The following is a 14386-nucleotide window of genomic DNA, read 5'->3' as shown; positions in this document are numbered from 1 at the left end:
TCTATGGTAATTAATTTTTACTAGCTCCATTAGATGAAGGAATTCCATCGGCGACCATTGCTGTTGAGGACATGAATTGGCCCTAAAGAGAGGGTGTTGCAATAGCTGTGGTCTAGATACCAAAGCGATGAATTTAGAGAGGGCATGTGCATCAAATGTCACTGCGGCTGAGTCCCCGTTACAGCCGGTACCATCATTCCTGGCCCCGAAAGGTCAGAGACGGCAACGCAGCAACGCAGCAACGCAGTTTAGCGGCGGAAACTGGCCAGAGCTTTTTTCATACTTTTTTTTTTTTTTGCCTTCTTTCCTTCAAGGAAGCATTAGAGCCGGACCATTGTGCCTGTGTTAGAAAAACTGATGCCTTCGATGCGGTGGTAGCAAGATTCTCACCCAGTGTGTGCTACATGAGGAGGTCGTTATTCTCGAAACTAAATTCTCCAGGGCTTGTGAAACCGAAGCGTGTGAGCGGAGCTATTTTGTCTGCTGAGCAAGAAACTTCATGGAAGAGAATCATGCTGACTTCGGTCAGTTCTACGCAAAGCGTCTTACGTGTATTGCATACTGAGGTAAGCCTTTTGTTCATTTCCGCGAATGCTTCGAAAATGGATATCCGTAAGAGGATCTGCTCTTGGAATACGACGCGCACTGTTTCGAACGAAATGAGGTGCTTCGGTCGACAAACTTGATATAGTGTCAATACGACAAAATGTTTGGCTTTCTTTTTCCTTCGTACTGTAGCATTTTTATTTGGTACTTTCCTAAACTTTGGTCATTGCGACGAAGACGAACGCAATAGTAAATGAAAAAAGCATAAGGGCGATTACAAAACTCCCTATTGCGTAACAGCTATTTAAGCGTTTTTGCGATATATTGAAGCCCAGAAATGGAGGGTTGCTTGTGTGTGTGTGTGTGTGTGTATGTGTGTGTGTGTGTGTGTGTGTGTGTGTGTGTGTGTGTGTGTGTGTGTGTGTGTGTGTGTGTGTGTGTGTGTGTGTGTGTGTGTGTGTGCGTGTGTGCGTGTGTGTGTGTGTGTGTGTGTGTGTGTGTGTGTGTGTGTGTGTGTGTGTGTGTGTGTGTGTGTGTGTGTGTGTGTGTGTGTGTGTGTGTGTGTGTGTGTGTGTGTGTGTGTGTGTGTGTGTGTGTGTGTGTGTGTGTGTGTGTGTGTGTGTGTGTGTGTGTGTGTGTGTGTGTGTGTGTGTGTGTGTGTGTGTGTGTGTGTGTGTGTGTGTGTGTGTGTGTGTGTGTGTGTGTGTGTGCGCGTGCGCGTCCGTGCGTGCGTGATTAAAAAGCGCGCTATTTTCACAGCATTAAGGAGGCTCCTTGCTGCCTATGATAGACGAAGTGGCCTTATACAAGCAGTGTGAAGCGGGGCTTCTCAACCTGCTTATTTGATTTCTCTGAACTTGACTGCGACTTGTACCCTTATGTCTTCGAGTTGATCTATTACCTCACGGACATTTTTTCCCCTTATTCCACATCCCCTAACTACGGCCTCGGGCCTTCTCCCACTAATATAAAAGTTCATTCATTCATTCATTCATATTTCTCACGAGCCAGAAGAATTTCTCAGAAGAGAAAGCTTTGTTTTCCTTTATATTTTTTATTTAAATTCTAGTTTAACACTCAAAACTATTCAGGACTCCATTCCTTGTCCATAAGTCTTTAGTATTTGCAATGCACCCTGGCCCATCCTCCGCCGTGAGGATGTGCCATTACCACTGAGGACATCATCATCATCATCATCATCATCATCATCATCATCATCATCATCATCGTAGTGGTCATCGTGAAGGATCGTAGGTCTTTTTTCTCTTCTCCTGCGAAGTTCTCTTTGGGTCGTGAGACGCATCGGACATTGAGACAAGCCGTATATTGGGCACATTTTGATCCATTTTACAGGGTTTCAAAGCCAGTCTCACTTTAACCGCTGCCAGCAGGAGTCCTGCAGCTTTCTTGAAAACGAAGGTCATAAGCCCGAGATGACACTGCTTTGGTCTCATCTGCCTCCCGGGAAACGTCCGTTGCTTGTCCTCGACAACAAAAACAAAGCCACACAGAAGGAAGTAATAAAAAATGCTTAAGAATTCCAAGCGACTCGCGTCAGATCTAATTTCAGCGTGAGCGCTTAACCTGACGACCCTGGGCTCTTAATTAACTTGACAGCGCATCTAATTAGGTTAAAGCTGATTCGCGCTCGGGAACAGATGGCCAGATGGCTGCTTGTCGAATGTGCTCACTCACGCTTCCACTTTGAAAGCGCAAACATTGTACAAAGCTGAAATGCCCCATTATGAATCATTTGGCTTAAGCTAAACAATGGCTGTCCTTTGCGCTGTCAGGGCCAAGAAAAAGAGACTAGAGGAAGAGTCACGACGAGCAAATTATCGAAAAAGAATACTAAAAGCACAATTCCTTGAAGCTAACCGCTGCCATCGACCCCGATACATCCCTTCATCGGCTTCTTTTCTTCTTTTTTTTTTACGTTTTCTCTGTGTTGTTTTGCACGGCACCGGATCCCCGTTCGCACGACGCGTTGCACAACACAACGTGAGGAAAGTCCTCCCGGGCCCGCTGAGGCACGCTCTCTGTTGCGACAGAACGAAACGAAAGGCACGCGCACACAAAGGAAAACTAGCGAATGAGAGTGTTACGAAGGTGTTAAAGGGAAAAGAAGAGACGCAAGGAGGCAATAAAAGAAGACATATTTCGGGATTGTGTTATTGTTTGTTTGTTTTTTGTTGTTGTTTTTTCAGGTATCACCAGTGTTTTACATCTCTGTTCAGCCTCTCTAGAGCCACTGCTTCTCCTCTCAGCCTTCGTGCCTTCCTTTCTCACCCCTTCAGTTCTCGGCAGCGCTGGAGGTGCTCAAACGATCACGCCAGCTCTCGTCGGCATAAACAACCGCAAGGAACATCCCGCACCGAGAATTAAAGGGCCGCCTCAATAGCCCTGGAGCAAGCGCAGCAAGAACGAGTGGAAGGTGCGACCCTGTATTCCAGTGCCCATTATGTCGACTATAACGGAAAAAGGACACGCGGATCGTCCCCGCCACATATAGTTGGGTGCGTCCGCCCGTCCATTATTTTCGCATAGGGAGATTCCGCTCCTTATACCCGCGCCATGATCAGCATATTGTGCTCTTTCTACCGCTGTGACAAATACCATTTCAGTCTGCATACCAAATGGCATTCACTTTCCACCGACAAAACAGCAGTAAAATGATCTGCGCAGAGGCACGGGACGGCCAGTGCGTGTGGAGAAGTGCGGAATGAAACTTGCCGCCGCAGCGTCTCCTGTGCCGCGAAAGCACTTCAAAGAAGCGCCCGTTTTCACTTTGTCAAGGAAAAACGGTGCTTCTTACGTTTCCCTCTCTTCGAAAACCTTTACGACTTTGTGCTGCTCTTATTGGCACCACCGTGGCTTATAGAATTTCACTCATATATATATATATATATATATATATATATATATATATATATATATATATATGTATATATATATATATATATTTACGAGAGTAGTGGAGAGCAGCGTTTTTTATTTATCCCGAATTTCGAGGATATATAACGGTCTCGTCCCAACGAGTTGTACTTGAATAGCAATGAGCGCGGACTGACTGTTAAATATTCAAATATGCACCAGGGAGCGGAAAGGCGAACCCCTGCCGTAATTATATACAAAATATGCGCCGAGACGACGTAAAGATAAAACAAAACAAGACAAAAATACATGCGAGTCGAGTCAGCCAGAACTTTACACCTCCTCTTTGCTCCTTGTTTAAGAATGCGCAATAAAGCGCCTTTGACAACTTCGGACTCCCTCTAATTCAGTGCACATTTTACCTCCTTTGTACTACTTCACAGTTAAGGCGGGCCTGGATGTTGCGGCGCCAGATCAAGCGAAAGCAAACTGCAAGGTACATGTGTACTTTTTCTAAACCACGGATTAGTAATCGTGCAATATTTAATATTTCCAGTTCCTTAGTCACGTATAGGTCTAAGAAGCCAAGAGTCTATGAGTAAAAGGAAAGCGCAGGGGTGTGTTCTTCTTTTTGTTCTTATTTTCGACTGTTGACAATAATTAGCACTGTAATATTCTTCTAGGTGAAAGATAATAAAACACAAAGTAGAATAAAAAAGAAAATGTGTTATTATTTTACATTGGATGCACGCGCTCTGCCTCTTCCTTTTTGAACGGCGTCTTGGTGACAGAAGGCGACGTGCGATGAACAGGGGACAGAAAAGCCAAGGGCTGCATGCGTCCCAGAAGTGCACGTCATCACGGCGCACTTGAGAATAAAACAAAAGCAGAATGACGCGATAACGTCTCGGTACTTTTCTCCATTTTTTCGCTACCCTTGCACGCTTTTGTTCATAGAAAATTTAAGCCCCGGGCAACATCCGGCAAGGAGCTCAGCGTGCCCCGCGAATTGCCAACACCGTAGCCTTCCCAGAGCGGCGAGTGTATTTGTGTTGTGTTAACCCCCTGCTCAGCTCCAGTAGAATATTCCATATTTTCTTTCGCCCTGCCTCTATGCATTCATGCGCCCACAGAAATTTCTTAAAAGCCGCGAGCAGGCCTCTAGGCGCCAACGCGCAGCTCCTGCGAAAACACGCATTGGCCTCTGTTTATCTGTAGCAGGCGAATGTCAGTGCCCTCTACTCGAACTGCTATAAAAGCGACACGTGCGGACACTGGTGTCCATACATACGCACCGCTTGTGCGTAGATCGTACGTGTCCTGTACCGGCGAGCCGTGTGCAGGCATTGAACCACCGGCTTTTGGGGTCAGACACATATAGCAAAACAGTCGCTCCTGGGATGCGCTCAGTCGTCTCGCTGCTCTTGCGAGCTTCTTTGTCATATTTCACGTCACCATCTTACGACTCAGAGATCGATAACTTCAACACAAGTGAGGTTCTTATCTTGGAGCTTATATGGGCGAGTAGAGAGAAAGGTAAAAGTTGACTTTAAACGCGAGATGGAGCAGAGGCCAACAACTAATACGCCCGTGGTCAATGACCTGAATACGAGTATTCCACCGCGAGACTTGATGCGGTTTTTGACTCCGTGCAACGGTGCTTTTGGGAAACTGTTTGTTCAATGACAGTTTCATGCCGAAATTGTATATATACTTCGTCTCACAAGATGTCTGCAGCACTGCGAGAGGCAAAGGCACCCCGGTCCAATCAGGATCACGCGCACTACAATAGGCAATTGTGCTCCTATGCGCCTCTCGCCCCTCAAATTGTCGGGGGTGACAGTAGGAACACAATTCTCTATTATAGTGCGCAGGGGCGAGAGGCACTTAGCACAATTGCAAGGGCTCCTCTGCCTTTCGCAGTGCTGCAGACATCTTGTGAGATGAAGTATAAGTTGCCATCCGTCTCTTGCGTGTATTTCAGAAACTCTCGTAGCAAAATACTGAAGTAAAATGTATATCCTAAGATAATTAAATTCCATTATCAAATTCCAATCGTTGTTGGACACTACGTATGGCGCGGTCGCTGTGGGTAGGAAACATCAGAAGCGATAATAATGCCTGCCCTCTGCGTGCGGTACTTTTTTTTTTTTTTGCATTTTTGTTTTGCGTCTCACAGACATACTTTTCCAAAGTGAGCCAACATCTAATTTCGGTTCAAGCGCAATGGTTCTTGCCCAACGCTGAGGCCAAAGAATTCCTCGCTGATCTCCTAGCAGCCCAAGACCTCTCTGCCGGACCCCTTCTGGTCGGTTTCTTCCCCCTGTGTGCGCGAGAAGTCTTCGACAGCAAGAACTGCGTAAGGTGTACTCCAGTTTGTTTTAGTTTTTGCATACCGTCGTATTTAGAGTGTCGCTTCCTCGCCTTTTGCACTTGAAGCTATCCTCCTGGGATGGTGCGGTATGCGTGAAACACGGTTATAGAGATTGAAGAGTTGGGGCACACAAAAGCACGAGCAGCATTTTGCAGAGATGGTGCACCCGTGTACAATATAACGGTGCCACATCTACGTTTATTAGCCTGGTATACCACTTATTTTTGATCGTTTGGAACAGTCTCGCCGATGAAAGGGAAAAATAATAAAATCCGAGCTACGAAGCCCATTTAGATCCAAGAAATTCTACGCGTACGAACACAACCAAACAAGAGGTTGATGGTTGGGTGGAATATCGTCAAAATAGGCGGCTGCCAGGTGAAGCCACATCGTGCGAGTTAACTGAACTTGGCACGAATTCTAACCGTTCTAACTGCACACAAATAATAAACACAACATTTTCAAAGAGTAAACTGCTAACCACCTGCTCGATATAAAAAAATATTGTCTTAAATATAAGAAAATAACAAAAGAAAAAACTTTCCGGGCGAAATTTAGAAAAAGGGAGGAAATGTTGCGGATGAAATTTCCATAGCTCATTTTTTTTTTCTTTTTTTTTTTCAGCAGACAACAAAGAGCGATATATTTAAAAGCACGATTTTGCTCGATATTGTTTTCTATTTTGTAAAAACAATGAGCTTTAATAAAACATTTGCTGGAAATATTTCCTCCCTCTCCTGAAAAATAAAATGTTTTCACAAAGTACGCAAAAATCCGAACAAATTCGAGCACTCTAGAGCTTCTGAAAGGGCTCATGTCTATATTCTCACCCACGTAATTCGGCGAACCAATTAGAGTTTATTTTCTTTCTTTTTTTTTTCTCTTTATTTATTTCTCTTTCTCTCTATCTCTCTATGGAGGCTAGCACTGGTGAAGAGGGGAAAGTTGCTTTATCTGCTGACCTAGACATATTTTTCCTCGGAGCCTACCGCTCTTAATGAACCAGAAATTAAAGTGCTAATAGTTATGGTAAATAAATGCCCAAGCGAAAGAGAGCAGGATATACATCCTCCTATCTTCCATCTTCGACGCCGGCAGGCGCCAACGCAGCAACCTGGGAACTACTGACCAACCTTGCACTACATCTCGTGAGGCACGGCGTACCTAAGTTCGCTGAAGGTCAAGCGACCGTACTTTTCATTATTTAATTTTTTTTTTTTTTTCATTTCATGAAGACTGTTTACTTCAGTTGAAACGGCAATTTCTTTTTGTTAGACGCTGCTACTTCCAAAAACAGTCGGCCGAAGTTTATTTGTCTACTGTACGATCCAGCGCTGGATGTTATTGTCGTTTGTTTAATGTTCTCTCACCTTCTATATTTTATTCTTCGCTTTAATCTCGCCATGCATATTTGTACCCACGTCTACTCCTTCTTCCGCAGCTCGGCTATCAGGCTTCCTCTGTAACTTCGTGCTTCTGCCAAGAAGCCAATTTAAAAATGATTGTTGCTACCCTGCAGATCGAATTCTGGCCGGGGCGGCATCCATGGAGGCGACAAGCAAGGCGTCCGTGTGCTGTGCGATGTCAGTGCACGTTAAAGAACCCCAGGTGGTCGAAAATTCCGGAGTCCTTCACTACGGCGTCTCTCATAGCCTTAGTTGCTTTGAGACATAAAACCGCGTAAGCCAACTAAGAGCTGCACTGTTTTATATGAAGATGGGCACCGATATCGTAAGAGGGCAGGAGCGCACCCAACCTCTCCAGCGTTTCTCTAATTTTATGCAGTACGGTTCTCGAATAATCAGTTTACACGCTTTTGTTCGTCCAGTCTCGTTCCTGGTTATCGAGACTTCGCTTCTTAAAACCTTTGTTCCGATGCAAAATTATAGATAACACCCTGCATATCTCTGGCATCATTCTTCAGCTGCGTGCACTTTTACTATTCTCGAAAGATTAGCATTCCTCCATTTGCGCGATGCCATTATGCGTCTGCTGGAATGTGTTATCTGTTCTATAGCAATAGCCAAACCTGCTGCACATTTTTCCTCACTGCTGTTCCGCTGACCTGCTTCTTGCCGAGAAATTTATTTGGTTTTTAACATCCCGAACAACTCAGGATATGAGAGATGCTAAAGTGGAGGATATTTCGACCACCTGGGGATCTTTAACGTGCCCTGACAGCACGCAGACGCCACTCCGTTTCGCCTCCACCGAAAAGCAGCCGCCGGCGGTCGGGTTCGAACCAGGGTACTTCGGCACAGCAATCGGCCATCCTATAGCCACTGCACCACCACGGCGGGGCCCGATAAATTCGCTACGATCTATCTGCACATATAAATACAGGCTAAATATGAACTAGCGATCCTGTGGGCGCTGCTTTTTTACTCTGCCTGTAGCAGCTGTATATCCTGAACGGAACAGAAATGGCAGCATATAGACTATATTTCATCTTTAGTCTCGGGTTCACGCTTTCCCTTCAACAGCAGTTATTCTGGCGTCTAGCCGTACTTGATCACATCAAATATTATAAAATAACAGTCAAGATACGTTACAGCTCTGCACATTAAAAGTTGAACAAGAAGTGATATAGTGACCAATAAGGGAAGCAAGCCCTGCGACCATTCAGGAAATGGCGGTGTGGGGCACCTCAGAAGTTACGTGCTTAAATTAAAGTGGTTACAGCGGACGATAAGTACCTAAACGATTGCTTTATTTGCATCAGCGTACCCTAACATTAAATTAGTTCAGTAGCAGTTTGGAAATCTGGGCTGCTTATCAGTCACGTCCAGTTAAGCATATGCTGTAATTGGATCTATTCTTCACATTGCAGTCAAATTGTAATAAAAAGGTCAGCAAAAACTGCAACTTTCAAGATTTATTTGTGGTTACTGCTTGGTTTTTTTTTTTTTTTCTTTATGTACCGTGTTTGAATGAAAGTAGTGACGGTGGACGAAAAGTGCCTCAGTCACCGTTTTATTAGCACCAGAGCACCCTACATTTCATTTAATTCAGTAGCAGCTTGCAAATATGGGCTGCTTATCAGTCATGTCAAGTTAAGGATGCGCTCTAATGGGATATATTCTTGACATTGTAGTCCAATGCCAATAAAAATGGCCGCCGGAAATAAAACTGAACGTTCAAAGTTTTACATATGCTTGTGATTGTTATTTTTCTCTATTTTTCTCTTATGCAGACTTCTTAATTAATGAGTTACTCAATGCCATGCATAAAATTAATCAGTCTTCACTATTTTAGAGCGCAGCTCTTTGGCGCCCGTTCCTGGGTTTCGCGTCGTCGTCACCGTCGTCCTTCGTAACCAGCTCTGCTTTCACTCCCACCTTCCTTCCTTGCCTTACGGAGCAATTCAGATGTCCACAGAAACAAGTGTGACAGATACTGCGCCTCTCCATTCCTGTGAACCAGTTATGAAAGGCGCGCTTCAGAGCTCAAGCGGAAGATGTGACCGCACATGGTACGCACTGCAAAGATGATAAAGTGGAAGACGTGACCACACATGATATGCACTGCAAAGATAATAAGGTGGAAGACGTGACCACACATGGTACACACTACAACGATAAGAGATCCGGACTATCGAACTAGCTGTATATACGCAAACTACATCAAAATATGATGCTTTTCTCTGTGAGTGTGTGAATACTCTGTTACTGTAGATGTTACCCTGCAGTTCGATGTGAGCGCTCACTCACAAAGAAAAGCATCATATTTTGATATAGTTTGCGTATATAGACCTTTGCAACGAGGGCCTCCTAGGCGCCACCATATTGCTCGCTGGGCTGTTGTATGCGCCTGACGTCAACACGGTGGAGGCGGCAGCGGAACCGGTTTACAACAGTCCAGAGAGGAGGCGCTTCGACAACCTCCTCGCCGGATGCAAAGGTCTATACAGCCAGTTTGATAGTCCTGATCTCTAGCCGATCCTCCCTTGGCTTTCGAGTAAGGCCTGGCCCGGATCTAGCCAGGCCTCATTTTCCTTTAGTACATACTTCTAGAAATTCAATGAGAGGCTTGCTAACTTTGGCTATAGCGTTTTCAAGTCAGTTTAAGATATTTGCGAAGGTTCTTTCTTCTCGTCTGGAGCTGTGGCATTAGTCTCTTCGCCGCGCAACGTTCCTATATGGGCCCACGCGCTGCCTCCCGCAACTTCCCGATAACTTAATTGCATGCTCTCTTCATTTCTCCGACCACAAAGCTTCATTCATGACAATAAAGAACTGTTAGTGGAGCGTTTCTTGAAAGAATATGTGTGGAAAATAAAATAGTTGTCTGCAATTGTACATGCATGTCTTGCTCGAAATCTTTGCCTCAATCTATCGAAAAAGGTGAAACAGCTGATGAACTGCGCTCAAATTTCGCATTAGGAAGTAACGTAATCGTCGGCAAATTTTTTTATGTCTGCTGTCAAATAGGATCTACTGTTTCTCATTCCTCTCCATGCGCCGTTTATCGGAAGATGCCCCAGGGAGGACTATGTAATGTCGGGCTGCAGATCTTAAGGAAATGTAGAAAGCAGCACTCGGGCATTGTATTTCTTCCTTGTGACATATCGGTGGCTAATAAACTCTTTCCACCGTGTAATCTTCTCGCAAACATGGCATACTTTGTTTACATAGCATTATACTGAAACACTTATCAGTCGACGAACATACTAGCTAGATTTAGAGCCTGGTGTACGCTCAAACTAGTGGCTGCACGCCCCAAGCAAATAGACACGATAATACAGACCAGCAGTCTTACAACAAAGGGCGAAGCTTCCCCTGGCTGCCTGCCCAAGAATACGGTATCAAGAAAAGAAGGCAAAAGCATTAAGGTTTAAATTCTGTGACCCTAATGGATTGTCCGCAATCACACTCGCTTTCGAGCGTCCCGGAAGTCGCGAGATCATTTGAGGTAGCTGAGAGTGGCGCCCTTAATGACCGCAAGCCGCTTTGACTAGTGAGAGCAGCGCCCTTCCTAATGAAGATGAGGATGCTTGCTTGCCTGTCACAGGCGTTGGCGGGCGTTGACAGTAGATGTTTGATACGGCAGGCATCTGCTTTGGAGTGATGTAGTTTATCCTTTTCTCGTGGTTCCAGAGTAGCCTCGAAAACAGCTGCCCAAATGCTTAGCGTCATCTGTAGTGAGAGGCAGCATCGCTCGCTTTTCGCTGTAATCGATGGATCTACAGCCACGCGCTGTCTGACGAGAAAATTGCATTTCCGTGCGATTAACGCCGGTCGATAGGTCATTCGGCACGAAATTGTTGCTCAGTCGAAAAACAAGAAGCCAAAAAAAAAAAATTTGAACGTTGCTTCTTCTATCCATCTGCGTAAACGTACAGTTTTCTTGAGAGTATTTTTTTATCGGGCAAGAATAACGTTCTCGGCAGAAGGCGGCGTGAATATGCATGTACCGGTTGTGGTGGTGCCTTCGACTATACGGCGAATTATAAATTAATTTCGTTTTCCTCTTCGAACACTGTACAGGACATTTTTTCACGCAATAGACAGCTGCCTTGAGCATTACACTTAGACTCTGAGCACGAGTTTCAAGCGCAGATCTAGATTGGTTAACGCCGTGCTGGTATAAACACCACTGCACTTCGCAATGCATCTCTCCGATTAGCAAAGAACTCGCGGAAGCGACGCCGCGAGCCAAGGAACTACGCATTCGAAATCGAGGTCGGCTGCCGCTGCTTCCCTGCTCGAAATGGTCCGCAACAAAGCGAAGCCGAAATCACTGCCCCGGCCGCGTATTTTCCTTTCTACCGAAATAAACGACCCCGAACTGGCGGCCAGCAAGCACAACGGCAACAAGCGTGCACGGCTGGCGAACGACACGGCGCACGTTGCGGGCGCACGCCTCCTCTCCCGTTCACTGACCCACATAGGCCGACGCTGCAATTGAGGAAGGGGCGCGACGCTTTGTTTGTGTGTCCCTGTACATTAGAGGCGAGGCGCCTCCGCGCCTTCTTCCCACTGTTGCCATAGAGAAAGAGATTCTGTTGCTTGCTCGAGTCCACGCCACGTAAATAACTGCGCCCAAAAGCGGGCACGTGCTCCGCAGCGTTGGACTTTCGGGTTAATCCACGCTCCGCTGTCAACGACCTGCAACGCCTAAACGTAACACTTTGTTGGCAAAGAGCAGTTAAGGCGAGTATAAAAATATGGTAGCGCAAAGTAAATAACAAGGCCCGGGAGATAGGTAAATTAAACAGGTTGGAAATGAATTTGGTTTTTTGGACAAAAACGACGCTGTATTTTTGTAGAGAATGAAGGAAGAGAAAAAGGGCTCCCTAGTGAATGGCTCTGGAATAATGTCGACCATCAAGCAGAAGACAGAAATTTAACAAAATGAACGCGGCGCGGTAGATTCATATTAGTATACAATGTCAGGTGACCCGAAAGAAAATTCATGAACGCGGCGCGATAGATTCATAAAAGTATGCAATTTCAGGTGATCCGAAAGAGAATTCATGCAGCTACGCTTATCCGCGTGAATCACTCTTTCATCTGAGGCTGTGGGCGCATTGCAGTACTGCTACCAACACCTAAACATCGTCACCTGAAAGTTTTAAGAAATGACACCTTCAGAGCATTCGCAGCAGCAGAACTAGTTGTCCTTAATCGTTCGTCGAGTTCACAACTGAGAAGTGTCTGCTGACAAAAAACGAAAACAAAACGCATTTGTATTCGAATACAGGACTTGTGATGGATGTCTAACTGTTGACTCGATGAGGGTTAGACTCGCGTTTATGTTAGGGACCATTTTTCTCTTGGTTGAAGTTACTAAACGTGTGGTGCTGAATACCTAAAGTTCTCAGACTAGAATCAAAAATATGTTAGATCACAGAAACCATCATCATATGTCATATGATTACCGCAACGACTCACCGGAAAGCCCGATCGAATTGCATACCTGGACACCTGAACGAAGTGAAATCTCTACTAGCACTTGAAACAGCCGACGTTTTGCGCGTTAATTGAAAAATATTAATTAATGTAAAACAAACTTTCGCTTGTTACCGAAGTTAGTATCCGAACTAACGAAGCGTGTTCCTTTCTCTTTTGAAGAGGAGTGAACAGGTCGAACCATCTCATTCTGACATCGACCACTGAGCTTCAACTCGCTTCTTCATGCACTTCCTTATGTCTCATTTATACCCTCCGTAAAGTGCGCAGTGCTTCATCACAAGAAGCCGCAAAGAATGCGCAGTGCCCTTTTTCACCGGCAGTAAAGAACCAATAGCTCCTCTTCCTTCCTTCAACACGCGTTTGAAGGACAGGCGTCGACGCGCGCAATTTTCTTCAAGATGCAACGTGTAATACACTGACCTGGGTCCCTCTCGGCCTCTTCAAAGAGCCTCCTGCGTAACTCTTCGATGTTATCCTTCATGACGACGAACTCCTTCTCGCCGAAGGTGTCTCCGTTTTTTTCCTTGATCTGCACCATCACCGATCACTCAACGGGCGTCGCTCACCGCGTCAAGAGCGGCGCAACGCCAGCCTGCAGGTCGACGGCGCTTCAAGACTGGAGTCCGCCTCCTTCGCGTAAGCTTCCCCTGCTTGAATCGGTCTCTTCCCGTGTTGCCTTGCCAGCACAAACAGTCGGCACAGGGCGCGAAGCCCGCAAGGAACGCGATTTCGAATAGACGTGCCGCGCAGAAGCGACGACGGCACCCAAGGCTCCCGTGAGTATCGGTGCCCGACGCTGTCAGCGGAGTGGCATCCTTGCCGCATGCGTGCGCAAGCCGGCCTGGCGGCGGCTGTGGCCCGGGCCGCTTCCTCGAGGCGAGGCCGGCCCAAGAACCAGTTCCCTGCTTTTTCTTTCCTTCTCTCGATTACGTAGCGGCACAGTTCCTCCTCCTTTCCACCTTGGGGGAGAAGGGGGCTGCTGTGCCGGCGACACAAGATGCCCCTTCACGCATCGCGGTCCACATATCGCGCCGCGATTTCACTTGGCACGCGCTGTGTAGCCTTGAGGAGACGTTCGTTCCGCCGAGCCCATCGTGAGCAAACACAAGTCGTCAGACGCCACAAGCTTCGAAACGCAAGCCAGAGCGCAGCACCGTCTGGCAGTCCGCGCATGCGCACTACCATCACACACATTTTGCGCGCTATTGTTCCTCCTGAAATTAGCCGCCCCATTGTTTTCTTGCCGGAAGTCGGCCTGACGGCTTTCACCGAAGTCCAATTTTTGTTCGTTTGCTCTTTTTTTTTTGTTTGTTTGTTTCTGTACGGCAAAGAAGGCTCCCTTGTCGTCAGTTGTGGGCTCTATGCAGATTTCCCGACGCGTCTTACCAGCGTAGATTGCGGTAATTATCCTGCAAACCGCAGCAGCTAACTCCGGGCCGCGTTGGAAAGCAGTCCGGGTAAGCCGCGCCAACTGCCCCCTTTCCTCCAATTCCATTGTTCATTTTTGCTTTCCTCGTTCCCTGTGCTCGTTCCTCGCTGGACAAAGGCTTCAGACGGAATAATGCAAAGGAGCACCGTGCGCGTCGCTTCTAAGTTCTAACCAAGTGACTGTAGAGTGACTGGGGAAACACTATTATTGTTCCTCCGGCTCCTACAAGCTCTCAAGACCATTGTGAAT

At 46.3% G+C, this 14386-nt stretch overlaps 1 protein-coding gene across 1 annotated transcript in view; it reads right to left on the bottom strand.

Annotated features, from left to right (window-relative positions):
- LOC146198193 (motile sperm domain-containing protein 2-like) overlaps nucleotides 1-13797 on the bottom strand; it is a 53640-nt gene extending 39843 nt beyond the window's left edge. Inside the window, exon 1 of the mRNA XM_084593589.1 lies at nucleotides 13129-13797. Within this exon, the coding sequence (XP_084449715.1) occupies nucleotides 13129-13246 (118 nt within the window). The 5' untranslated portion in view covers nucleotides 13247-13797. The remainder of the gene's footprint in view (nucleotides 1-13128) is intronic.
- Between the last annotated feature and the right edge of the window lie 589 nt (nucleotides 13798-14386).

Source organism: Amblyomma maculatum, chromosome 2 (genome assembly GCF_055883805.1).
Source record: "Amblyomma maculatum isolate TAMU_Amacu chromosome 2, ASM5588380v1, whole genome shotgun sequence".
Taxonomy (NCBI): domain Eukaryota; kingdom Metazoa; phylum Arthropoda; class Arachnida; order Ixodida; family Ixodidae; genus Amblyomma; species Amblyomma maculatum.
The sequence above is the reverse complement of the archived record's forward strand: the minus strand, read 5'-3'. Positions and strand labels throughout refer to the sequence as shown.